At 41.1% G+C, this 25,330-nt stretch overlaps 1 protein-coding gene across 1 annotated transcript in view; it reads left to right on the top strand.

Annotated features, from left to right (window-relative positions):
• nmd3 (NMD3 ribosome export adaptor) overlaps positions 1-23,551 on the top strand; it is a 50,675-nt gene extending 27,124 nt beyond the window's left edge. Inside the window, exons 10-16 of the mRNA XM_085990399.1 lie at positions 711-828; positions 4,082-4,227; positions 6,996-7,108; positions 8,013-8,085; positions 10,764-10,870; positions 21,838-21,908; positions 22,802-23,551. Of these exons, the coding sequence (XP_085846525.1) occupies positions 711-828; positions 4,082-4,227; positions 6,996-7,108; positions 8,013-8,085; positions 10,764-10,870; positions 21,838-21,908; positions 22,802-22,935 (762 nt within the window). The 3' untranslated portion in view covers positions 22,936-23,551. The remainder of the gene's footprint in view (positions 1-710; positions 829-4,081; positions 4,228-6,995; positions 7,109-8,012; positions 8,086-10,763; positions 10,871-21,837; positions 21,909-22,801) is intronic.
• The last annotated feature ends 1,779 nt before the right edge of the window (positions 23,552-25,330 follow it).

Here is a 25,330-nt window from a genome sequence, read left to right as displayed (position 1 = left end):
CCTGTCAGCAATCTGGGGAATAAATTTCCATAATTACACTGTTGTTTTCTAGCAACTATTAATTCTAAGCATGCACTGATTATACTGCAGTTAGTAATCATTCAGTATGAACATTTTACCAAGTGCACTGATCATTAATGTCAGCACAAAGACTTAAAACAGAATTTTGAAAGGGAAGGTAAACAAGACAGCTCACATGAACATACAGGAAATTCTCGATTTACCGGCACCCAAACCGGAAATCTCGGTTAACCGGCAAAATTCAGGAGTAGGTTCAGTTAAGTTTTTCTTCATATTAGTGGCCGTTTCTTGATTCTTGGCTGTGTAATCGGGGGTTTCTGCACTTGTTGCTAAGCAACAGGGACGCTTGGTCTGTGGCCGGGGTTCCTGCAGCTGTTGCTAAGCAACAGGGAAGCCTGGATTTGTTGCTGTGTATGGCGCTCTCGTACCTTTTAACTATAACTCTGTAATCCGGACTTTTTGATAAACCGGCACCATGCCGGTCCCGTCGGTGCCGGATAAAAGAGTTTCCTGTAATACCGTACATTAAAAAAATTGATACATTAGTGGTCATAAAGTAGCAGATACATCTAGTGGCTCAGTTTTAAACCTGAACAATAATGAAGTAGTAGAAATGTTCCACCAAAACATTTCACAGCAAAGGCATTACATGTCTATATGGTTAAAATCTTTATTTCCCTCTTTTACAGGACAATTTAGTATGCTTGTCGCCACGACTAGCACAGAGCCTTGGAAACATGAGTCAGATCTGTGTGTGTGTTCGTGTGACCAGTACTATTCACCTCATTGATCCTAACAGCTTGCAGAGTAAGTTTCTACAGCACCTTTGCTTCATATTTGTGCTGTAATATTGGAAAATGATTGTTTTCATGAATATATGCTGCCTACAGGGACTGAGTTGGAGGGTTTGTTGATGGTATTTGTTTCCACATTTTAGCACTGCAGTAAATTAGTCGGTGATCTGGTGGCCCACTCAACTCCATTTGGTATTAACCAGTGGTTGATCACAATGGAGTTGACTGCAGCCATGGAGCAGTGGTTTTCTAGACTGTCCTGCCCTCTTGGGTGGAGGAGTGTAACCTGGAAAATGGGAAGAGTGAAAATAATAAGAGAGGAAGAGAATCCAAATCACAGTTCTAAATGTGATTTGTGGCTTTAGTTCAATAAAAGTGTAGCATTTCAAGTCTAAGTGAAATTTTTGTTAATCTCCCAGTGCATTACACATGGAGAATCAAGACCAAATGCAGTTTACAGATCAGTCCGAGGGGACACGGGTGGGGAGTGGAGGAGAATAGGGGAAGGTGGACACCTGATGAGGACGAAGGAGGGGAGAGAGAGAACTGTTTGGAGAGTATGGGGGAAGAAAGGCAGAGAGGGCCAACAAACGTGCTCAGCGGGTGGATAGGGGTTGTGGTGAAGTAGTCTTCCCTCCTCCAGGTGTAATTTTCTTTTCCTGGTGGGGAGTGGGGTTATGGTAAACTAACCTCCCCTCCCCATGGATCTGAAATTTCTCCAGTGTGGGGTGGGCGGGCAGAATTCCCATGGTCTGGCCTGGCTTTTTATTAAACGTTGGAAAGAAGATAGTTGCAATCAAGAGAAATACAATGCCTTTGGAAACTTAGCAGAGGTATGTCAGTAACCTTATGTTGCTTTGGGCATTCATGATGATAACAATGAACTCAAACTTCACTAACCCGTCTTTGAATTTGTTGAGGCTAAGCTGCTTGATGGGAGGAACGGTCTTCCACTGGCAATAGAAGTCCTCGAACATTGACTGGGTTGTGGCTGCAATTTAAATGCTCAGCCGTGGGAGAGGTCCACTTTAAAAGTAAACTTATCTTTGAATTTTAACTTTTTCCGCAGAGGACATTATAGGTATTTTACATAACTGAAGAGATGCTACATACTTTCAAATCTGCAAAGTAAGCTGTTTCTTGTTAGAGGCGATGTGTGGAATTGCAGTTAGAATGTAGCATTGATGATTCGTTGTGCCTATCATCCAAGAATGCTGTGGAGATAGCTTCAAGGTTGTAATCTAACGGAGGGATTCTGACTATCACAAACCGAGAGCACAGCTTGAATGTATATGTATGTCAGCTTTTAATTCCCTGTAAAAGAAATGTAATTTTGCAGTGAATAATTTAAACTGGTGAAGCATAACATCACAATTGCATTGTAGGGAAGACCGAGTGTTGAAAAACTGCTAATCATTGAAAGCAATGCTCATAAAAAGGTACAATTTAGAGCTGATTATGACATAATGCAGAATAGTGACTGATTTTAAGTGGGCTACTGAGTGATTATGCGGTTAGTACATAATGAGATGGCTCTAGGACCCTCCTAGTTTATATGGCTCAGTGCATTTACTCAATGATTTGTGCTGAGTGAGTGATCTCATCCAGGGCAGCAGTGTGAATATTACAGTTACCCCTGATGTCTCTGGTCTAGGTTAGGTTTAAAATCAGTCTCAATTCCCAATCCATTTTGCTGGAAAGTGTGTGTAGATGTTCATGAAGACGGGGCCAAGGTTGGCTCTGATGCCCCTGCTGTGATTTTAAAGCTAGCTGGCATTCCAATATGAATATCCACTTGGGTGAATTATTGTAGGAGTATCAGTGCCCATGAAACTATATTCCATCATGAATCACTACTTCAGGTGAGAACAGGAATAATGCTGACAAAAAATAAAATACTGCAGTTGCTGGAAATCTGAAATAAAAACAAAATGCTGGAAACACTCAGCAGGTTAGGCAGCTTCTTGTGTTGGGTAAGGAAGGTAGGGTTAATATTTCAGCTTGATGACCACTCGTCAGAACCAGGTCATCGATCTGAAACGCTAACTCTACCGTCCTGTCTTGACAGATGCTGCCTGTATTTGTTAATGTAAACTAACTAAAGAAAATGTGTTTTCATTGTCATGGTGCAATTGTGTGTTTTTTCTGTTTTTCTTTGTTATATTTGTGGGTATATCCTGAATTTTGTTTGTCCATTACATAATGCCAGTACTGCTATGGTAATGATGCAGGATTATCCTACTATATTTATATCTGCACATGATGCATTGAATTTGAACAAGTGGATCTTTACTGGGTGGTAAAATTATTTAAGATGGTCTGTTTTTGGGTTTAACTGTTAATGAAAACAAGGCTTGTACAGTAGTACTTAAATTAATGCACACTTGCATTCTGTAGACTTCAGTTGCTGCATTGAAGGTGTTTGTGTGTACTACAGACATCGCTGCAATTTTTCTTCATTTCTACTAGCCGTAGAAAAATCACAGAATCACAGAATCCCCACAGTGCAGATAGAGGCCATTTCGGCCCATCGAGCCTGCACCGACACATATCCCACCCTATCCCCGTAACCCCACGTATTTAATCCCCTAACACTAAGGGTCAATTTATCATAGCCAAATCAACCTAACCCGCACATCTTTGGACTGTGGGAGGAAACCGGAGCACCCGGAGGAAACCCACGCAGACACGGGAAGAATGTGCAAACTCCACACAGACAGTCGCCCGAGGCCGGATTTGAACCCGGGTCCCTGGCGCTGTGAGGCAACAGTGCTAACCACTATGCCACCGTGTTTGTTGTGATGTAAATTTTTGTATAGAACAATAAAGTGCGAGTGAATATTTTTCTTGTAGATTAACTCTGGCTCCACTCCAGTAAAACTGTTTTCTAATGCAAGATAATTTACTGTGTAATATGCTACAGCAAGTAATGACAACTTTTTCTTCTGTTGTATGATGCAGGCTACTATAGGTGGATTTGAACAGTCCATGTGGGCAGTAGTAAAATAAACTTGGATTAAAGTGGCTGTAGATATTGAAAACAATAGCTGGCTACAATACTTTGTTACCTGAGCATCACTTTCTCTCAATTTCTCATCTGAATCCCGTGTTAACATTGTCCTCTACTCCAAATCAGCTGTGTTGCTTATAGTTTTTAAAGCTGCTTTTGTAATTATAATAGCTGTATTTTTTCAGTGGCAATAGGAAATAAGCAGCGCAATAGATAGGGCTGAAGTGTCCTAATTTATCTTTTTTATTACTTGTAGTTGCTGAAATTGATGGCTCTACATATTGGCGCTATCCCTTTTACAACCTGCATCAACCTGGGCAGCTGGAGGAGTTTATTGTCATGGATATTGACACAGTTGGAGACTGCAAGCATGTTCCTGGTACAGGCACAAAATCCACCAGAGTAAGTAAACAGATAATCTATGAAGAGGAGTGAAATATTCTGCTTGGGGGTCTAAGAAAGTTCTTTTGTAGAAAGCAATTTTTGCAAAAATGGAGTTTTCCATATTCATGTCAGAATTATTGAAAGAATAAATAAAAGCATTCAGGTTCTTCCAATCTAGCAGGCATTCATTAGTGCTCTACCGTCTTTACATATATTAGATACTTTTTCTCACATTGGCTGGTCTTTGGGGTGATGTTAAAGCTTGGTTAAACAACTGCAAATTCAATTATTGAGAGATTTTACTACTCTAAAAATTTGCAGACTTCCTTAACGTATGCTTTACTATTTTGAGCAGCCAGCTTCACAGTAATCAAGTAGACCTTTGTTGCGTAGTTAAAACAAGTCTACCTTAAATTCAGTGCATCAAGTGCATGTGGGTGTCTTGTTTAATATTCTAGTAAATGCTAAGGGATTTGAAATTTAACATTTTCTGTCTTGAATGTGTAGATTTAAAGAAACTGCCTTTTGGATGGCAATGACCAGCTTGGCTGCACTGCTGCTTTTTGTAGTGGGCAATTCAATTAAGTATTTGATGTTCTAGGAATTAACTAATCATGCAGTACAGCAAAAATGTCTCTTGGTATAGAAATGTTTATTAATGGAAGCCTATTAAACCTATAGACCTTTTAGACAGAGTAAGAGAATAAATAAAATGACCACAAAAGAGAAAAGGAGTAATAGAGAGATGGTGAGACAAGTATATATTAATAATTTGTACTGCACTGAAGATTTCACAATAATGTAAGTGGAAGCCACATATCCATTTCTTGCTTGGAGCTTTCTGAAGGGGAATGCAGGACTCCACACCCACTCAAACACGTGAAAGGGGCATTGATCACCATCTTCCTACCATCTGTGTGGATTTTTTTAAATTGTTGAAATAGTTGATATGTGATTCATTTTTTTCAATCATGGGTGAGTTGATAGGCTATCTGAATTTGTTTGAACTTTAAAAGCTTATGATAGGCTATCTGAATTTGTTTGAACTTTAAAAGCTTAACTTTTTTTTGGTCTGGCTTTACACCAGCTGCTTTCATCATTCAACTAAATCCTATCTTTTGAGGTGTGAGACCACCTTTTCCAGGTAATTTTTGATACACGATGGCTGAAATCATTTCTTGTGGTTAACAGAGCAACTGAGTTAGGGTCTCCTAACAGTCAGTCACTCAAAAGTGCCACATCATCAGTAATAGGACAGCAAACTGGGATTATACAGCAGACAGACTATCACTGGATGCAGCTTGCTGGTTTTAACTGTCTCTGTTGATGGGCAAGTGCTTGATTATGTGGCTGGCTCATGACTGAAAATCGCAACTTGGGCTGTTGACATTTGACATCGCCTTCAGCTTCACCAACCCACAATGTGTTACAGTTCCCAAGAGTTTTGAGAGCAGCCCCTGACCAAAAATTAGACAACCTCAATTTTACCATCTGTAAAATAGCAAATGATTTCACAATTCTGATGTTTTGTAATGAAAGCTTTTTAGAAATTCTATTGAAATAAGTTGTTCAGATTATTGTATGTGCACTTAAAGAAAAGATCCAAAATCAAAATGTTGCAAACATTTTCTAATAATTGACACACAAAGTGCTGGAAATACTCAGCAGGTCAGACAGCATCTGTGGAGAGAGAAACAGAGTTAACGTTTCAGGTCGATGATCCTTCGTCGATGACCAGTTCTAACGAAGGGTCATCGGCCTGAAGCGTTAACTCTGTTTCTCTCTCCACAGATGCTGTCTGACCGGCTGAGTATTTCCAGCATTTTCTGTTTTTATTTCAGATTTCCAGCATCTGCAGTATTTTGCTTTTGTTCTAATAATTGAAACTTGCTGTTGATTTGCCAGTACTTTGGGTATACAGTATGTTGTGTTTTTTCCATAAATTTTATTTGTTAACTTGTATGCTGAAAGCAAGGTTTTAAAACTTGTTAGAAAACGCAGCTGTGTATCTTTTTTTTTGTTCCTTATTTTGATTTTTCTGTCTATACCTTTTGTTACTCTGACCTAGCATGGAAGTCAAAAATACTGCATCCCATAATCTAAATGTCATTGCCTTCTGGTGACTGAATCAGCAATGCTTCCCTCTTTTTCTTCTCAAGTGAAGGTTTACTCACCAGTAGCACAACCGAGCACCAATTAAAAAGGTTTTGGATTAGGCATCACTGCAAGCAAATAAAACTTTGGCCCCTAGTTTAGGGCAAGAGCATCATCTGACACTGCAATGCTGCTTTTCACGTTCTTCATAAATTATGATATTGTGTTGCTACTTTCTTCAACGCTACCAATTGTATTTTAAAATAAACTGTGCTGGTGCTCAGCTGGTATTCCACAGTAATCTTCTCTGTGGAAGGGGAAGGAGAAGGTTACACTACTCTGCTATAAAGAATGTTCTAATTTTTTAATGCAGTACATGAAACAATTGTATGCATTTCGATATAAATAGAATAAATGGGTTCAAATAATTTGTATGCTCTTTTATATTTTATAGCTTTCTCAGCTTGTATTTTTGCAGATACATAAAATTTGCAGGACTTCTTTCTGAATATTTTGGTAATCTTAAATATTACAAAGTAATAGGTAAAAATATAATGAATTGCAGCACCTTTTTGTTTCCTTGTAGCTAAAAAGAATCTTCTGGAGAAAGTATTTCTTTGTCAAAATGTGAACTTTTTTCAGACTGCTAAGTTGTGATTTTATTCATAACATTCTTTCAAATTTTATTCTAGCATACATTGGCTGAGGTCTGGGTACAGAAAACATCTGAGATGAACACTAATCAACAGTACTATTGCCGTACTCATCTGGGTCATTTGCTTAATCACGGGGACCTGGTGTTGGGGTCAGTAAAGGCAGTTAACTTAGGTTATACTGTTTTACAATTCTTAAGATGTGAATTGCCTTCAGCACAATACAATTTGAAGCACATTTTAAGTGCATATACTAACATTTGTGAATTTTTTTATTTTCTTTCATAAACTACTTGTTTGATATTCATTACCCTAAATCTCTGAATGGTACTTTACTTGCAATTGTGAGAGATTCTGTAAACTCAAATATTGATGCATCTAATATATTAAACATTTTGCATCTGGCGTGCACTTCCCATCTATATTGATCTTCATGTATCATGATTTTTTAATCATGATTTTTTGTCAACATTTGTAATAGGAAAAGCGCGTGTCAATGTTTTATCATATGAAAAGCCTATGCCAACGGTTGGCTGTTGCACTGTAATTGTTGTTCACCTGCCATTAAGTGGTGCTCTTGTGCAAGTCACCCAAATGAAGTGACTTGATTCAGATTCCCATGCATTTAGCCTGGTAACAGTGGCATAGTGGTTATGTTACAGGACTAGAGGCCTGAGACATGAGTTAAAATCCCACCATGGCAGCTGGGGAATTTAAATTCAGCGAAATAAATCTGGAATAAAAAGCTAGTGTTAGTAATGGTGACCATGAAACTACTGGATTGTCGTAAAAACCCATCTGAAGGAAAAATGCCGTCCTTGCCTATATGTGCCTCCAGACCCACAGCAATGTGGTTGACTCTTAAATGCCCCTCTGAAATGGCCTAGCAAGTCAATCAGTTGTCAAGAAGGCGGTTCACTGCCACCCTCAGGACAATTGGGGATGGCCAATAAATGATGGCTTTGCCAGCGATGCCCACCTCCCGTGAATGAATAAAAAAAAAGTTGTGCATGTAAACCCAAAACATAAATAAATAAAATTATTTTTTTATTTTAGGTTTGATCTGGTTAATTCAAATCTCAATGATGAAAATGTGAACAAAATGAATCCCCAACGTGTTCCTGATGTGGTAAGAAATATACTTGTAATTATAATAGGAATATAAATGTTTTCGTTAACCGTCTTCTAAAATATGAACTTGATTTTGTTTTAAACGGAACAAATATGCCCTTAGTAAGTGGAGGATATAGGAAATTGTTCAGTGGGATGTGTATTCCATTAATGAATCAAATGTGGTGCCAATATTCGAGAGTGGACGTCATGCCTAAAATTCTCCACTCTGAAACAGATTGATCTGAAGGGTTTTGCCTAATTTAATCTTTGCTTTGTAGGCAGTGTAGATGGCAGCATAACATTGCAAAGTGATATCGACAGATTAAGCGAATGGGCAAAACTGGCAAATGGATTTCAATGTAGACAAATGTGAGGTCATCCAATTTTGGACCTAAAAAGGATAGAACAGGGTACTTCTAAATGGTGAAAGGCTAAAAAGAGACTTGGGGGTCCAGGTACATAGATCATTAAAATGTCATGAACAGGCACAGAAAATAATGAAAAAGGCTAATTATATCTAGAAGACTAGAATACAAGGGGATAGAGGTTATGCTGCAGCTATACAAAATCCTGGTTAGACCACACCTGGAGTACCAAGAGCAGTTCTGGGCACCAGACCTTAGGAAGGATATATTGGCCTTGGAGGGCATGCAGCGTAGGTTTACCAGAATGATACCTGGACTTCAAAGGTTAAGTTACGAGGAGAGATTACACAAATTAGGATTATAGTCCCTAGAATTTAGAAGGTTATGGGGTGATCTGATCAAAGTTTTCAAGATATTAAGAGGAAGAGATAGGGTAGATAGAGAAAAACTATTTCCGCTGGTTGCGGATTCTAGGACTAGAGGGCATAGTCTAAAAATTAGAGCCAGACCTCTCGGGAGTGAAATTAGGAAACCCTTCTACACACACAGGGTGATCGAAGTTTGGAACTCTCTTCCACAAGTGGCAATTGATGGTAGAGCCATTAATTTTAAATCTGAGATTGATAGCGTTCTGTTAACCAAAAGTATTAAGGGATATGGGCCAAAGGCGGGTATATGGAGTTAGGTCGCAGATCAGCCCTGATCTCATTGAATGGTGGAGCAGGTTCGAGGGGCTGAATGGTCTACTCTAGTTCCTATGCTTTATTCCATGCACTTTTTTAAAATGTAAAGAAACCAGGTGTTAAGTCAATATTTAAATCTTGTTTCATTTGTTCTTTGGGTGTGGGGACACTTATTGCCCATCCTAGTTGTTCTGAGAAGGCAGTGATGCGCCTTCTTGAACTACTGCAGTCCTTGTGCTCCCACACGTTATCGGGTAGGGACTTCCAGGGTATTGATCCAGCGACATTGAAGGAATAGTGATATTAGTACAAGTTATGGTGGTGTGTGTCTTGGGGAGGTGAAGATGCTCCCATGATATTGCAGCTCTCCCTTCTCTGTGATTTATGTGAGAGTATGTAATGAGCATAACTAATGAACATCTGAGGAAGGGAAGATCTAGGGGCTAGTCTACCTATTTTGAATTGAGGGAAATAGATATTAAATGTAAAAGATTTAGGACCGAGAGCAAGAGAAACATTACACAGTAGTGAGGCTATGAAATACACTATCCGAGTTAGTGACTGAAGCAGAGACTATGTCAACATTAAGAATAGGCTAGATAGGTGGTTGAAGGAAAGGGGAATAATGAAATAACGGCTCATGGGTTTAGTGCTACTGCTTGTGTGGACGATAAACACCAACATGGACTGGTTGGGCCAAATGGCTTGTATCTGTGTTGTAATTTCTAGTTAATTCTATGCATTATGGATGTCATAACAACTGGTGATGGCATGCAGTTGGAGTCCTGGGATGATGTTATCTGCCAGACCCCTCTGCTTGGGGCAGACGGTTAAAAATGAATTCTATTAATAGAGAAAGGATTATCGGAAGATTACTTAATGTATTTAACAAAATTATTGAAGATGCTACCTATTCAGTTCCTAATTGTGTACCAAATGTACCCTTCATTCAAAAAATGTCAAATCAACTGACCAATGTAATCAGTCACGTAACCATTATTTACAATATGTTCTTTGCTTATTCCTACTCTTGTAATGTGCAATTCTTTTACTTTTTATTTTACATGAGAAAGGTAAGGGAGATTTTACTAATGTTCTCATTTAAGATTATGGTAGTGTAGTGGGTCTGGTGCTGGACATGTAACCTGGTTTACTTTATGTTCTGTACACTGTCCAATCTACCATCATGTTCATTTTTTGAGCCAGTGCACCGCTACGCTGTGCAATTTACTTAAGTTTCTCTGCCTTGACACCTCTCTCCTTGTTTTCAACAGACTCTTTAAAAACCCTTCTTTTTGACTGGCATTTAGCACACTTTTTTTTGTATCTGTTCCTTCCCATTTTACATCCACTATTTTCCACTATCTTGTGACATTTTTTTGTGTGTGGCGTAACTGAAATGATGGTGGTTGTTAAATGCACAAAATTAAATATTGTAATGTCATTCCAAACAATCAAGCTTTGAACAAATTGGAGCATCTTGTAGTTTAAGATGATCTTGGATAAACAAACTGATTTTAAATCTAGATTTTCTGGCCAAGTAAAGGGATACTTCTCATTTTGCTACATAGATGTGTAGATTAATGTGAAGACTAGTAACTAGTCAATTATTTATGTCTAGTAACCCATAATACTTTTTCCACTAGGTATTGATTAAAAAGGGCTATGATCGGGGTAGGCGGCATCATCGTAGGAACTGGAAGCTTAAAGAACTGGACAAGGACTGTGATGACATGGGAACAGATGATGAAAAGTATAGTCTAGTTTCCTATTTTCCCCTGAAATCACAATATAATAGATTTATGGGGCTGTTACTTTGAAAGTAACTTGAAAGCTAACAAAAAATTTATTTTTAAATACATGAAAACTAAATACTCCAACCCAAGCCTTTTTGGGAAAAGTTGATTGGTATATTGTAGATTATATGCGCAGAATCTTCTGGCTAGTATGCCTTAGCCACTCATTTTTCTTATAGCTACGCAGTCAGATCACCCCTACTGTCTCCTTGGGAAAGCCAGGAACTGCAGCAGCAACATTTAGTGTTATTTTCCTGAAGACTGCTCCGAATGAATTGTGTTGCTGTATGAAAGTATTTCAATTTTGAAAGATGATTGGACAAATGTATGAAAAATTTCTTTAATGAAATGTCAACACAGTTAACCTTCAGCTATAGTGGCATAAGTTCAGTCAATACTGTAGTAGTATTCCTGTGCCAAGGTCAATTCTAAAAATGATTTTACCTGGATTAATTGACATTGGCCAACAACAATAGTTTGCATTTATATAGCTTCTTAAATCTGTAAAGCACCTTGTGATGTTTTCTAGACAGTAAGGGAACAGATGCCAAGCCACAGAAGGAGAGATTAGGAGTTGTGACGGAAATCTTGTTTGAGAACAGTTTTAAAGGTAAAGAAGTTAGGGGAGGTTCCAGAGAGTAGGGCCACTATAGCTGAAGGCTTCTATCAATGGTGAGACAAATGGAGGAGGATGCACAAAAGACTAGAACCGTAGGATCATGGGATGCAAGAGCATGTTGCAGGAGGTTGTTGAGATAGGATAGCGTGAGCTGTGGTAAAATTTAAAAATGAGAATGACTGTTTTAAATTTAATGTTTTGGCGGACAGCCACTGAGAGAATGGGTCAGTCGGACTTGATGCGGGACAGGATACAGATGGTTGAGTTTGGATAAGTTGGACTTTCAGGAAGTAGCAAAATGGGAAGCTAGCAAAAAGGATCAAGTCAAAAGGTGACAAAAGCATGGATCAAGGTTTCAGTGAGAGAGGGACGAGATAGGGGAGAAGACTGGCAGTATTATGGAGGTGGAAATAAGCAGTCTTGCTAATGGTTAGGATATGGCATTTGAAGTTCAAACAAACAGGTTGCCAAGGCTTCATGTGGTCAGAACAATTGGCTGAGAGGAGAATAGAATCAGTGGCAAGGGAGTAGAGTTTGTGACGTGGTTCAAAGACAATGGATTTGGTCTTCCTGATGTTCCTGTGCTTACAGATGACCTCAAGGGACAACATGCAGATCTTTTATTTGTTCTTTGTATGCGAGCAGTGCTGTTATGCTTGGATTATTGCCCCATTGTGATTGTTTTTAAACAAGAAGTGAATAGAAGGATATGTTGATGAAGAAGGGTGGGAGGAAACTCGTGTGGAGCATAAACACCAGCATGGACCTGTTGGGCTGAATGGTCTGTTTCTGTGCTGTAAATACCATGTAATGTATTGTAATACTATAAAGAAGTGCTTGCTAGGCCACTTTTTCAGAGGACATTGAGCCCTTGGATAATAAGGAAATGGCAGATTTGTTAAATCAGTACGTTGTATCTGTTTTCACAATGGAGGAAGAGGACAAAATACCAGCGGTACAAGGGAATCTAAAAATGTCACGGGAGGAACTGAGTAGATTTAATATAAGTTTTTTAATGGTACTGGAGAAAATAATGGGATTTAAGATCTGGTTTCCTCCCTAGGGTATTAAAAGAAATTGGTGAGGAAATTGCAGATGTGTTGGTCATAGTTTTCCACAGTTCTCTAGATTCAGGAATTGTGCCTTTGGATTGGAAAATTGCAAATGTCACTTCATTATTTAAGAAGGGAATGAGGGATTAAACCAGGTAACTACAGACCTGACAGTTGCACATCAGTTGTGCAGAAGTTACTGGAATTTATCATCAAGGACAGAGTAACTGAACACTTGGACTAGTATGAGCTGATTGGAGAGTCAGCATGGATTTGTAATGGTAGGTTGTGTCTGACTAATCTAGTTTAATTTTTTGAGGTCACTAGCATGTTCGATAGGCATTTATTCCAAACATGAGATTATTAGCAAAAATGAGAGTGCACAGAATTGGAGCTAACCTTGTGACATGGGTCGGTAAGTGTTTAGGAGGAACGAGACAGAGTAGGGATAAAGGGAACATTCTTTGATTGGCAGGATATGATAAGTGGCGTTCCCCAAGGATCTGTACTTGGGTCTCAGCTTTTCACCATATATATTAATGACTTGGATGAAGGAATAGACTTGTATATCCAAGTTTGCAGATGACACTAAGTTATAAGGTGCTGAAAGTTGTTTCGATGGGAACATAAAGTTACAAAGGGCCATACAGATTAAGTGGGCAAAATTCTGGAAGATTGAGTCCAACATGGGAAAGCGTGAGATCATTCATTTTGGATCTGAGGGAGACTAATTGGAATATTTTTTTAATGGTAAGAGCCTAGAAGCTACGGAGGAGCAACAGGATTGAGGTGTCAACTAAAAGCTAGTGCACGGGTACAAAAAGTAATTAAAAAGGCTAATGTAATGTTGGCTTTTATCTCGAGGGGGCTGGAATTCAAAAGTGAGGAAGTGATGCTTCAGTTGTACAGAGCCTTGTTCAGACCCCATCTGGAGTACTGCATTCGGGAAAGGTATATTGGCCATAGAGGAGATACAGCGCTAAGGCACCATATTGATACCAAGCCTTAAATTAAATTACAGGTTGCAATAAATTTGGCTTGTATTCCCTTAAGTTTAGAAGATTAAGGGGAAATCTAATCGAGGTGTTTAAAATGATAAAGGGATTCGATAGGGTAAATACAGAGAAACTATTTCCTCTGGTGGAGAAATCCAGAACAAGAGGGCATAATCTTGAAAGTCGAGCCAGGCCATTTAGGAGTGAAATCATGAAGCACTTTATGTAAAGGGTAGTGAAAAAGTTGTGGTAGCTGGGTCAATTAAAATTATTGAAACTGAGATCGATAGATTTTTGTTGTCATAGTCATGAGTCATACAGCACAGAAAGAGGCCCTGAGGCCCATTGTGTCCGTGCCGGCCATCAAGCCCTGTCTATTCTAATCCCATTTTCCAGCACTTGGTCCGTAGCCTTGTATGCTATGGCGTTTCAAGTGCTCATCTAAATGCTTCTTGAATGTTGAGGGTTCCTGCCTCTACCACCCTTTCAGGCAGTGAGTTCCAGATTCCAACCACCTCCTGTGTGAAAAAGTTTTTCCTCAAATCCCCTCTAAACCTCCTGCCCCTTACCTTGAAACTATTCCCCCTGGTTATTGACCCCTCTACTAAGGGGAAAAGTTCCTTTCTATCTACCCTATCTATGCCCCTCATAATTTTGTACATCTCAATTAGGTCCCCCCCTCAGCCTTCTCTGCTCTAAGGAAAACAACCCCAGGCTGTCCAGTCTCTCCATAGCTGAAGCGCTCCAGCCCAGATAACATCCTCGTTAATCTCCTCTGCACCCTCTCCAATGCAATCATATCCTTCCTATAGTGTGGCGACCAGAACTGCACACAGTATTCCAGCTGTGGCCTAACTTAGCGTTTTGTACAGCTCCATCATATCCTCCCTGCTTTTGTATTCTATGCCTCGGCTAATGAAGGCAAGTATCCCATATGCCTTTTTAACCACCTTATCTACCTGTTCTGCTGCCTTCGGGGATCTGTGTACATGCACACCAAGGTCCCTCTGATCTTCTGTCCTTCCTAGGGTCCTACCATTCATTGTGTATTCCCTTGCCTTGTTGGTCCTCCCAAAATGCATCACCTCACACTTTTCAGGGTTAAATTCCATTTACCACTGTTCTGCCATCTAACCAACCCGTCTATCATCCTGTAGCCTGAGGCTTCCCTCCTCGCTATTTACCACTCCACCAATTTTCGTGTCATCTGCGAACTTACTGATCATGCCTCCTACATTCATATCTAAATCATTAATGTACACTACAAACAGCAAGGGACCCAGCACCGATCCCTGTGGTACACCACTGGACACAGGCTTCCAGTCACAAAAACAACATTTGACCATCACCCTCTGCCTCCTGCCACTAAGCCAATTTTGGATCCAATGTGCCAAATTGCCCTGGATCCCATGGGCCTCTTACCACCTTGACCAGTCTCCCATGTGGGACTTTGTCAAAAGCCTTACTGAAGTCCATGTAGACTACATCAACTGCACTACCCTCATCCACACACCTAGTCGCCCCCTCGAAAAATTCAATCAAATTGGTTAGACATGATCTCCCCCTGACAAAGCTATGCTGACTATCCTTGATTAATCCTTGCCTCTCCAAGTGGAGACTAATTCTGTCCCTCAGAATTTTTTCCAATAATTTCCCTACTATTGATGTTAGGCTCACTGGCCTGTAATTCCCTGGTTTATCCCTACTACCCTTCTTGAATAATGTTAGCTGTCCTCCAGTCCTTTGGCACCTCCCCTGTGGCCAGAGAGGTTCTGAAAATTTGTGTCCGAGCCCTTGCAATCTCCTCCCTTGCCTCTCAAAGTAGCCTGGGATACATCTCGTCTGGGCCTAGGGATTTATCCACTTTTAAGCCTGCTAAAACCGCTAGTACTTCCTCCCTCTCGATACTAATTTGTTCAAGTATATCACAATCCCCCGGCCTGATTTCTATGCCTACATCGTCCTTCTCCATAGTGAACACAGATGCAAAATATTCATTTAAAACCTCACCTACATCTTCCGGCTCTACACACAGATTGCCACTTTGGCCCCTAATGGGCCCTACTCTTTCCCTGGTTATCCTCTTGCGCTTAATATACTTATAAAACACCTTGGGATTTTCCTTTATTTTGCCCGCCAGTGTTTTTTCATGCCCCTTTTTCGCTCTCCTAATTTCTTTTTTTAAGTAACCCCCTGCACTTTCTATACTCCTTTAGGGCTTCCACTGTTTTTAGTCCTTTGTATCTGCCTAATCCATTCTTGTATATCCCTTTGAAATCCTGGGATCCCTGGGCTTGTTGGTCCCACCCTTGACCTTTACGGCAATATGTTGGCATTGTACTCTCTCTATTTCCATCCTGAAAGACTCCCACTGCTCTGATGTGGATTTTCCTACAAGTAGCTGATCCCAATCCACTTTGGCCAGATCCTGCCTTATCATATTAAAATCGGCCTTCCCCCAATTTAGAACCTTTATTTCCGGTCCATCTTTGTCCTTTTCCATGACCACCTTAAATCTCACCGAATTATGGTCACTGTCACCAAAATGCTCTCCTATTGACAGTTCTACCACTTGCCCGGCTACATTCCCTAGAATTAGGTCCAGTACCGCCCCCTCTCTTGTAAGACTTTCTACATGCTGGCTGAAAAAGCTCTCCTGGATGCACTTTAAGAATTCCACACCCTCTAAGCCTTTCACACTCTGACTATCCCAGTTAATATTGGGGAAGTTGAAATCCCCTACTATTATTACCCTATTAATTCTACACTTCTGAGATTTGCCTACAAATCTGTTCCTCTATCTCCCCCTGACTGTTTGGGGGCTATAGTACACTCCCAGCAAAGTGCTTGCCCCCTTTTTGTTTTTAAGTTCTACCCATATGGCCTCATTAGAGGAACCTGCTAAGATATCATCCTTCCTTACAGCAGTAATTGCCTCCTTGATTAATATTGCGACACCCCCCTCTGTCTCGCCTGAAGATTCTATACCCTGGAATATTGAGCTGCCTGTCCCTCAACCATGTCTCTGTGATAGCAACAATATCATACTCCCATGTGTTCATCAACACCTTCAGTACCCATGGATTGGAGGGTAGCTAATGTTACCCCACTATTCAAAAAAAGGTGGTAGAGAGAAAACAGGGTATTACAGACCGGTAAGCCTGACATTGGTAGTGGGGAAAATGCTAAACTCCATTATAAAAGATGTAATAGCAGAGCACTTGGAAAACAGTGACAGGATCGGACAAAGTCAACATGGATTTACAAAAGGTAAATCGTGCTTGACTAATCTACTGGAATTTTTTGAGGATGTTACTGGTAAAATAGATAAGGGAGAACCAGTGGATGTGGTGTATTTAGACTTGTAAAAGGCTTTCGATAAGGTCCCACATAAGAGATTAGCGTGTAAAGTTAAGGCACATGGGATTGGGGGAAAGGTATTGACTTGGATAGAGAACTGGTTGGCAGACAGAAAGTAAAGAATTGGAATAAACGGGTCTTTTTCCGAGTGGCAGGCAGTGACTAGTGGGGTACCGCAGGGATCGGTCCTTGGACCCCAGCTATTCACAATATATATTAATGATCTAGACAAGGGAACTAGATGTAATACCTCCCAAGTTTGCAGACGACACAAAGCTGGGTGGGCGTGTGTGCTGTGAGGAGGATGCAGAGAAACTCCAGGATGATTTGGACAGGTTGGGTGATTGGGCAGAAGCATGGCAGATGCAATATAACGTGGCTAAATGCGAGGTTATCCAGTTTGGTGTCAAAAACAGGAAGGCAGATTATTATCTGAATGGCAATAGATTGGGAGAAGGGGAAGTGCAATGAGACCTGGGTGTCCTTGTGCACCAGTCCCTGAAGGTAAGCATGCAGGTGCAGCAGGTGGTTAAGAAGGCAAATGGTATGTTGGCCTTCGTAGCGAGAGGGTTTGAGTACAGGAACAAGGATGTCTTGCTGCAGTTGTACAGAGCCTTGGTGAGACCACATCTTGAGTATTGTGTGCAGTTTTGGTTGCCTTATCTGAGGAAGGATGTTCTTGCCATGGAAGGAGTTCAGCGAAGATTCACCAGGCTGATACCTGGGATGGCAGGAATAACATATGAGGAGAGATTGGGTCGATTGGGCTTATACTCGCTGGAGTTTAGAAGAATGAGAGGGAATCTCATTGAAACTTATAAAATTCTGACAGGACTGGACAGACTAGATGCAGGAAGGATGTTCCCGATGGTCGGGGAGTCCAGAACCAGGGGCCACAGTCTAAGGATAAGGGATAAACCATTTAGGACAGAAATGAGGAGGAATTTCTTCACCCAGAGAGTGGTGAACCTGTGGAATTCTCTACCACAGAAGGCAGTAGAGGCCAATTCATTAAATATATTCAAGAAGGAGTTGGATATATTTCTTAAGGCTAAAGGGATCCAGGGGTATGGGGAGAAAGCAGGGACCGGGTACTGAATTTGGATGATCAGCCATGATCGCACTGAATGGCGGATCAGGCTCGAGGGGCCGAATGGCCTACTCCTGCTCCTATCTTCTATGTTTCCTATCTTCTAATTCATCTGCCTTACTCGCAAGACTCCTTGCATTAAAATAAATGCCATCCGGCCCTTGTGCTGTTACATATTTCCTCTGCCTTTCAGACTGACTTGTTTTTTCCTCTATATTTGGCTGTGCATCACCTCCTACTATAGCTCCACTCCGTATCCCATCCCCCTGCCAAGTTAGTTTAAACTCCCCTCCCTGCCCCCCCACCCCCCCCCCTCCCCCCCCAATTAACTGCCTTCAGCTGCTCTGAATTGTATGTCCCTTTATGACCCTGCTTAAACCTGGTTGTGTAAGGATATTGAGATATATGGAGCAAAGGCGTGTAAACGGAGTTGAAGTACAGATTAACCATGATCTAACTGAATGGTAGAACAGGCTCGAGGTGCTGAATGGCCTTCTCCTGTTCCTGAGTCAGCCATGCAGTGTGGGACTGAAGTCAAGTATAGGCTAGACCAGGAAGGATTGCCAGGAACCAGTTGATTTTTTTTTTTACAAACATCTGGCAACTTTCATGGTCGATTACCTTTTCTGGTGCTTGCCCAGAATTACCAGATCTTTTGAATTCAGGTTCAGAAATTGCCATGGTAGGACGAGCTCGTTAACCTCTGGGTTGCTCGTCTAATATCATAAAAACTACACTATCATATCCATTTGTATGTAGAATAGGAGAGGCCATAGTTAAGTATGCATAGTTGTCCTTTTGGATTCACTAAATTTTAATTTTATCTTTCCCCACCCCGTCTTCAAATATCATACACCAGTTTCGGTCTAAACTGGTGAACAGATTTTTTGCTCTTGAACAGAGTGCTAGGAAATAGTTGTGAATTCTTCAAGGGAGAACCAGACCAAATACAATAAGTTGAGAGGGGAAGTGAAGATGAAAATAAGATTGGCAAAGAGAGAATATGAGAGTAGAATGGCAGTTAACATAAAAGGAACCCAAAAATCTGCTACCGGCATGTAAATAGTAAGAGGCGGGGTGGGGCCTATTGGGGACAAAGAAGGCAATATATGCTTAGAGGTGCAGGGCAAGGCTAGAATACTCAATGAGTACTTTGTATCGGTGTTTACTAAGGAGGTGGATGCTGACAAAATATTGGTAGAAGTGGAAAAGGTAGAAGCAACGGAAGGGGTGAAAATTGATAGACAGGATGTACCAGAAAGGCTGGGCATGCTTAGAGTGGATAAGTCGTCTGGTCCAGATGGCTTGCATCCCAGGTTGCTAAGGGAATTGGGGGAGGAGATAGTGGAAGGGCTTGCCATAATTTTCCAAACTTCCCTAGATGCGGGGGAGGTGCCTGAGGATCGGAAAGTGGCAAATGTGACACCATTGTTCAAGAAAGGGTGTAAGGACAATCCTAGTAACTACAGGCCGGTCAGTGGTGGGTAAAGTTTTAGAAACAATCAAGGAAAAAATTAACGGGCACTTGGAGAGGTTTAAGCTAATTACGGAGAGCCAACACGGATTTGTAAAAAGCAGATCGTGTTTGACTAATTTAATTGAATTTTTTGATGAAGTAACAGGGAGGATTGATGAAGGGAATACAATGGATGTTGTCTATATCTATATGGATTTTAAGAAGGCGTTTGACAAAGTACCACATAGAAGGCTGGTTAACAAAATTGAGGCTCATGGAATAGGAGAGTCAGTGGCAGCTTGGATAAGGAATTGGCTTAAGGATAGAAAACAACGAGTTGTGGTAAATGGCTGTTTTTCAGACTGGAGGATGGTAGACAGTGGTGTTCCCCAAGAGTCAGTGCTGGGGCCACCGCTTTTTTTGATGTATATAAATGACCTGGATATTGGCATACGGAGTAGAATTTCTAAATTTGCCGATGACACCAAACTTGGGGGTGTGGCAAACTGTGAAGATGATACCAATCGACTGCAACAGGACATAGAAAGGCTAGCAGAATGGGTAGGCAAGTGGCAGATGGAATTTAATGGAGAAGTGTGAGGTGATGCATTTTGGCAGAAGGAACAGGGAGAGACAATATACACTTAATGGCACAGTTTTAAAGAGTGTGCAGGGACAAAGGGACCTGGGAGTTGATGTGCATAGGTCCCTGAAGGTGGCAGGACATATTGAGAGAGTGGTTAGCAAAGCATATGGGATCTTGGGCTTCATAAATAGAGGTATTGAGTACAAAAGTGGAGAAGTTATGCTGAACCTTTATAAAGCGCTGGTTAGGCCACAACTGGAGTATTGCATCCAGTTCTAGTCACCACACTTTAGGAAGGATGTGAAGGCCCTTGAGAGGGTGCAGAGGAGATTTACCAGAATGGTTCTGGGGATGGGGGATCTTGGCTACAAGGACAGGTTGGAGAAGCTGGACTTTTTTTCATTAGAGCAAAGGAAGTTTAGGGGTGATTTTGATAGAGGTGTATAAGATTATGACGGGTTTGGATAGGCTAGATGGGGAAAGGCTGTTCCCACTAGTAGATGGTACAAGGACGAGGGAACACAGATTTAAGGTTTTGGGCAAGAGATACAGGGGGGACGTGAGGAAAAAATTTTACGCAGCAAGTGGTGAGGACCTGGAACTTGCTGCCGATGGAAGTGGTGGAAGCAGAGACACTCGGAGAAATTCAGTAGGTTGCGCCACCCATTAGCGCCTTAAGAGGGCGCTAAGTGGGTCGCAAGCCAACTGGCGCCCGGGCGCGGCAATGCCCATGCCTCCCGCTAAATTCCGCGGGACGTTAGTGGTGGCACTAACCGTTAGCGCTGTGCCGCTGCCGATGACGTCATCGGTGTGCGCAGCGCCCCGCTGACGTCCCGGCTGCAATATTCGGCAGCGACCCCTGACTTACCGCTGTACGCTATGTCCGACGGGTTCAGGGGGGGCCTACCTGCGGCCGGGGAGGCGCAAATTAAAGGTGAGGTGCGGGGCGGCCATTTTTGTTGTTGGCCACCTGCCTGCGCTCCCGTCCCCGGCCTCCTGAACCCCCCCCCCCCCCCCTGCGGAGTGCCGGCTGCGCACCAAGAGCCTGGCACTTCTCTTCGGTGCCGGGCTCTTTTGCCTGCACTCCCAATCCTCGGGGGGCCCAGCTGGGCCCCAGATCGCACTGCACAAGACCCCTCCCCTTTAAGAAAGGGAGGAAGGCCTGCAATACCGCAGCACGACGTTGCGGCACGCTGCGCCCCGATATTCACTCGCAGTGCCCCAAGAGGGATGCGGGGCGCCCCCAGTAGTGCCGTGCTTCCCTTTGGGGCACAACCACTCAATTTCTGGTGCAGGGGTGCGAATGTTTCCGGGGCGCTACTTTTAGCGCGCTGGCGCCCCAAACGGGGCTATACTCAATTTCTCCCCCGGTGTTTTCATGGGGAGACTGGATATAAAGTTGCAGGGCTATGGGGATAGAGCGGGAGAATGGGACTGACTGGATTGCTGTACAGAGAGCTGGCACAGCCTCGATGGGCCGTTAGGACTCTGACGCTATGAATAGTATCTGCTGAGAACTTTGGGATAGGTAACATTGGGAAACCACACCTTATTCTTGACGCAGCACATCGTTGAATTAATATACTATGCTACTGATCCTTTAAATTGAATCTATTTAACCTCTCAAAGATAACCTTGTCTCTGGATGGTAATTGCATAATAGTGACAAAATGATCTATTAAAAAAAATAGTATGGGGAAAATGGAATGTGTGATGCTTTGAGCTGAGGTAATGAACATGAAATAACGAATTTTTGTACATTCTAGACAATACTTGGAATTCCTTGAAGACCTTGAAGATGATGATATCATTAGGAAAAACATCAATATTTATCGGGGTGAGTTTTACAACAAGGTTCATGGAGAAAATGACTTAAAAGGCAACAGCATTGATGTTATTGTGGTGAAGGGAGTATAAGTGTATTTTCAGTGGAAATTACTTTTCTCTTTCCCGTTGCTCCCTGAATCTCTCTTTGATAGAAATCTTTGTTGTTATTTACCCCGCAGCCTTGTGGAGCAATAACATCTTGTATCAGCTAGTAACCACCTCCGTCTTCCTAACAGATCAATGTACATGCCTGTACATTTGTGGAGAAGTATTGGGCATAAAGGCAGCATTGTACTCGGCCAATACGAAGCACATGCTTACCATGAGGGGGGGTTTCTCATTGGTCCATTAGGATTAGGGGTTGTTTTCATTCCTACTGCGCCTTCAAAGCTGTCTATTATTACATAACTCAAAACTGCTTGAATATTTAGATAGATGGTTTGTATGTCCAGTTTTCCAGTATGTATGGAAAGCAATACTGATTATTTACCTCTAGATGGCAGCAGAGTGCTTTCCAGTGCTTGGGTTTTTCAGGTGTAAAAACTGCAAAAATTAATAGTTTTATAATGCAAGAGTGTAGTGCATCGAAGTTGTTTGATTTTATACCTTGCAAGTCTCCAAATTTACTATGGAGGATACCAGATCAGCTGTGTCCGCTTCTGAATCTTGCATTATAGGCAAATCTTCTGACTGCAATGCTCCATTGTGCTGACTGGATGTAACATCAGTAGTCAGAGTCAGCAAATTTGATCCAGAATCCTGTTGATACTTGCATATTATTTGATGTCACATTATTTGAGGATTCAAAATGCTCCATTTGAAACTTCATTATACTCAAAATTTCAGTTAATATGATTATAGCATATTTAATATCCTTAAAATATAAACCACTTTTGTTCATAGATTCCTCAAAAATTCCAGTTGAAAGTGATACAGATGATGATGGAGCTCCTCGGATCAGTTTAGCAGAGATGTTGGAGGACCTTCATATTTCTGTTGATGCCACGGGTGGTGAGGGAGCAGACATGATTGACTGAAGAAAGCCTTCTTGAAATTAAACTCTTTCTTTTGCTCATAATAATGGTAACCTGAACCATTATCTAATCTTACCTGCTGTAATACGGGTGTTCACTCTGTAAAGATCTGACTTTTATGCACATTCTGAAGTATCAGAACTCTTGTCGTATGCAAAAGTGTACCTACAGTTAGTACGCCCATATTCTGAAATTAATATTTAATCTTGGAATTGGTAGAAATAGAGGAAATGACTCATTTTTAGGTAGGTTGCTCTTGTACAATTCGGAGAGCATGATAACTGAAGTGATATATAAAGTTTCTATATGTATGCATGGATATAAATATATCGGCACCTCTTTTCTGCTGGCCTTTTGAGACTTGCATCTTTTTAAAATTACATTACATACTATTCCTTTATCACCAAAGGATTAGATTAAGCTTTGTTTCTGTGTAAAAGTTTTTTTTCTTTTTGAAATCAAGATTCTAAGATCTGATGGCTTACAAATATGAGTTACTGATAACTCTGTATACAGCAATGCTTGATGCAACTTGAAGTAGTACCGAATAGTTGGTTTGATATGTCTAATTCATAATTATATTAAAACCTCTTAAAATAAAAATATCTGATTAAAGGAAGTATGTCACTGCCTTATTTCCCGGCGCTTGCCTTCTAAACAAAGAGCTTGCATTCGGCTTTCACGATCTCGGGATATCTCGAAGCAATTCATGGCCAATTAAATGTTTTTGAAGTGTCATCACTAATGTAGGAAATGCAGCAGCTAATTTATGCACAACAACATCCCACAAACAGCAATGAGATAAACAGACCAGATTATCTTTTTTGTGATGTTTGAAGGCTAAATGCTGGCTAGGACAGGGTGAACTCCCCTGCTCCTCTTCACATACTGCCATGGGGTCCTTTACATTTACCTGAGAGGGCAAATGGGGTTGGTTTAACACCTCACCCGAAAAACAGCACCTCCGACAGTGCAGCACTCCCTCAGTACTGCATTGAAGTGTAAGGGTTAATTATGTGCTCACGCCTCTGGAGTGGGTCTTGAGCCATGACCTACTAACTCAGGCGAGAATGCTACGACTGAGCCAAGGCTGACACCTCTTTAGAAATGTAGCTGATTGTTTTAAGGTAATAAAATCACGGCATCAATTAGTAGGATACAGTGCTATTCAGAATTAAGTCAATTATACCAGACCTTCTCTAACTACCTTTTCATTTAATTAGCTACATGCTATTGACATAACCATTTGCCACTGGTATAGGGGTTGTGAACAGAACAACAGGGCCTCTCCTCATAACTATAGCTTTGCATCCTTGACATCATCCTGCTGAATCTATGCTGTGCGTTCTCAATAGGTTTAATGTCCTTTCTATAATAGGGAACCCAGAACAGCACACAGTACTCCAGCTGTGGCCTTGCTAATGTTTTAGATAAACTTACTACTTCTTCACTTGTGCCTCTATAAAACATGAAATGCTGTTGGCCTTTTATGGCTTTATGTACTTGCACGCGTAGTTTCAGTGAATTATGTATTTGAGCCCCTATGTCTCTTCATCCATCAACATCTTTCAATTAATTGAATAGTTATGGAAAAGGATGAGTAACATTCAAATGTGATAATATTCAAGTGAAGGAGGGCTAATTTCAGTAAGTTGATAGGGTATCTGCCCCAGGTGGATTGGAATCAAAGATTGTCAGGAAAAAACAGTAAATTAGCCTTCAAAGAGGAGGTAGTTCGGGTTTAGACTAGACAGATTCCCCCAAGGGGGAAAGGAAGGACATCCAAAGCTAGAGCTCTTTGGATGACTAAAGATATAGAGATTTAAAATGAAACAAAAAGGAGGCTTATGATAAATGTCAGGCTCATAATACAGTAGAAAAACCAAGCTGAATACAGAAAGTGCAGAGGAGATTCAGAAAAGGAAGAGGGGCAAAGAGTGTATGATAATAGATTACAAAAGCAAAATACTGCAGATGCTGGATATCTGAAATAAAAATAGAAAATGCTGGAAATAGGTCAGGTAGAATCTGTGGAGAGAGAACAGTGTTGACGTTTGAGGGGCCTGAAACTTCCAACTCTGTTTTTCTCTCCACAGGTTCTGCCTGATCTGAATATTTCCAGCAATTTCTGTTTCTTTTTATGATAGATTAGCGGGTAACATAATAGGGAACCCAAAAATTTTATAAACATAAATAGTAAAAGGATAGTCAAAGGAAGGGTGGGGCTGATTAGGGACCAAAAAGGAGATTTTGTGGAGGTTGAAGGCATAGCTTGAGGTACTAAATAAGTATGTTGCATTTGTCTTCACTAAAGAAGAGGATGCTGCCAATGCCACAGTAAAGGAGGAGGTAGAGAAATTGGATAGGATAAAAATATAGAGGTGGTACTAAGGGTGAC

Source organism: Somniosus microcephalus, chromosome 6, assembly GCF_052327205.1.
Source record: "Somniosus microcephalus isolate GS21.2 chromosome 6, FLI_Smic_1.0, whole genome shotgun sequence".
Classification (NCBI taxonomy): Eukaryota; Metazoa; Chordata; class Chondrichthyes; order Squaliformes; family Somniosidae; genus Somniosus; species Somniosus microcephalus.
Note: the sequence above shows the minus strand (reverse complement) of the source record. Positions and strands in the feature narration are given on the sequence as shown.